General features: G+C 55.4%; 1 protein-coding gene across 4 annotated transcripts in view; it reads right to left on the reverse strand.

The window, feature by feature from the left end:
- The window catches only part of TCF7 (transcription factor 7), a 31,122-nt gene extending 29,164 nt beyond the window's left edge, over positions 1 to 1,958 (reverse strand). For 2 of the 4 annotated variants that reach the window (XM_025040696.1, XM_025040695.1), the window contains exons 1-2: positions 1,818 to 1,933; positions 1,180 to 1,304 (exon numbers count right to left, since the gene is read on the reverse strand). In XM_025040696.1, the coding sequence (XP_024896464.1) occupies positions 1,180 to 1,275 (96 nt within the window). In that variant the 5' untranslated portion in view covers positions 1,276 to 1,304; positions 1,818 to 1,933. Of the gene's footprint in view, positions 1 to 1,179; positions 1,305 to 1,817 lie in introns of all 4 variants that reach the window. The other 2 variants (XM_006923132.2, XM_006923134.3) reach the window with 2 other exon arrangements.
- Positions 1,959 to 2,029: the final 71 nt, after the last annotated feature.

The raw sequence follows: 2,029 nt of genomic DNA on the forward strand, positions 1-2,029 counted from the left end.
TCTCCTTCTACAGATGAGAAAATGGGAGCCAAAGGACAAGGAGCTCATTTCCCGAGTCAGCAGTCCACCAGGTTTGCCATGCTGGGTTTCCGGAGAGAAGTCTCAGTGTCTTCTCACCTCCCATTAGCTTTGGCATGAAACAGCTCTCAGAACCAATCCTCCTCACTCGGGATCTGAAACAGCCTGGCAGTCACCCTCCTCCCTCTGGGCGATCCCACCACTAGCCATGTGAGCATCCCACCCATGGGCCGCACCTACAATGGGCCTACAGTTGCACCCAATACCGCGCACCAGAGTCCCCCGAACCTTTCATGTACTCTAGGAGCGCAAATCTCACCCTCGACTTGCTTGGGACGCCTAAGGACAATCAAACACTAATCTGAATTTTTTTTTTTAAGTGCAGCTTTACTGCTCCAAAGCACTCAGAATAGGCCCTTCACACTTGAGGTCATTTGCACCAATGCGCAGAAAAGCATGGTTTGTAATGATCACGAAGTCTGTTCAAAGCCCTGGGTAAACATACCCAAATTCATTGAACAGTCCCCTTAATAACACCACTGATGTGAAACACCTCTGCAAACCCTGCCTGGTGCATTAGAGATGAAGCCAGCTTCATTAAAAACACACTTTCGACACATGTTCAGGATCTTTCTCTTGGCAAGGGTGCACTCATGTCAATAAGAACAGAACGAATAGAGTTATGTTTCTTATCCACAACCAGAAGAGCTGAAGCCAACCAGCTTTTCTGTTGGTTCCTCCAAGCACCGAGGCTTAGGGAGTCAGGCTTTTGGGAGAAGGCTAACTACGAAGCTCACAGCTCAGACCACACCACCTACACTACCCTCAGGAGCCAGGGGTGGTCTCAGCTCAAATATTCTTTAAGAAGACTCTACCCCAGCAATCACCTAGCACCAGGATAGGGCCTGTACCTGCTTGGGTGCAAGCTAGGAAGACAAAAGCCAACAGCTAGCAAGAAGAGGGCTGCCTAGGGCCATCCTTCCTTCTTTCAGCAAAGTTCTCTAGTTCAGATCCCACTGGGTGTGAATGGGAAAAGAGACCAAAAAGGAGTTCTCATGTATCTATTTTGTTCTAGGCTAAAGTCACTTCTTGCCCATGCCCCACATACCCGGTCAAGAAGGTGGCAGGCACAAGGCAGGCTGGGCTGCTGGGGCCACTTACCAGTGGGGGTTGCGGCTGGGGGTGCTGCCCTGCTCCAGAAGGGGGTGGGTAGTGCATGAGCAGATTGAAGGCGGAGTAGACGGTGTCTTTGTACATGCCGCTGGCGCACTCCGGGGCCTTCAGGCCTGGAAAAACCACAGCTGGGTCAGACGCCAGCCCGGACAATTCGGGCTGAAGGCTGTCTGCTCTCGAGAGAAAAAATAATTGCCAAGGGGTCTCCTGCAAGTTCGTGACTTGAGAAGGAATGGGCTGAAGGTGCCCGCAATGCCAAGTTTTGACCAAGAACTCGGAGTCCAGGCCTTCCCTAGGCGGCTCCTACTTGACCCCCACACTACCAGCTAGCCAAGTACTTGGCCAATGCTTTCTCCTCAAGACAGGGGATTACTCAGTCACCTGGGCAGGAGGGGAGGCGGAGATGGCGGGGGTCTGTTTACTCCTATAAAGGTCAGGGCACCGGAAGTGACTCGAGCCCGGCGGCGCCCGGGAAACCCGCCCCCCACTCCCTCCCACCCTCTCGGTTTTACCACCTCCTGAAGCTGCAGTGGGGGAGGGGGAGTGGCACCCCCTCGGCTCCCTCCCTCCAATGGAGGCCCGAGGCCTTAGCGTGTGGAGGAGAGCCGGGCCGTGCAGAAACTCACCGTCTTCCAGAGGTTCTGGAAGTTTGTCGGGGAAAAGTCTCTGCGAAGTGTGTTCCCGCCCGAGAGCCTGCAGGGAGATCCAGAGGGGCCGTGAGGGGCGCAGGGAAAGCTGGGGGCTCGGGGCCAGGGACAAGGTGGGGCTCAGGGATGGGGACCCCGAAGGCCGCGGACGGAGGGGCGGGTCAGCACTAGCCGAGGCCCGGGAGGCGGCC

This window comes from Pteropus alecto, unplaced genomic scaffold (assembly GCF_000325575.1).
Source record: "Pteropus alecto unplaced genomic scaffold, ASM32557v1 scaffold78, whole genome shotgun sequence".
Lineage (NCBI taxonomy): Eukaryota > Metazoa > Chordata > Mammalia > Chiroptera > Pteropodidae > Pteropus > Pteropus alecto.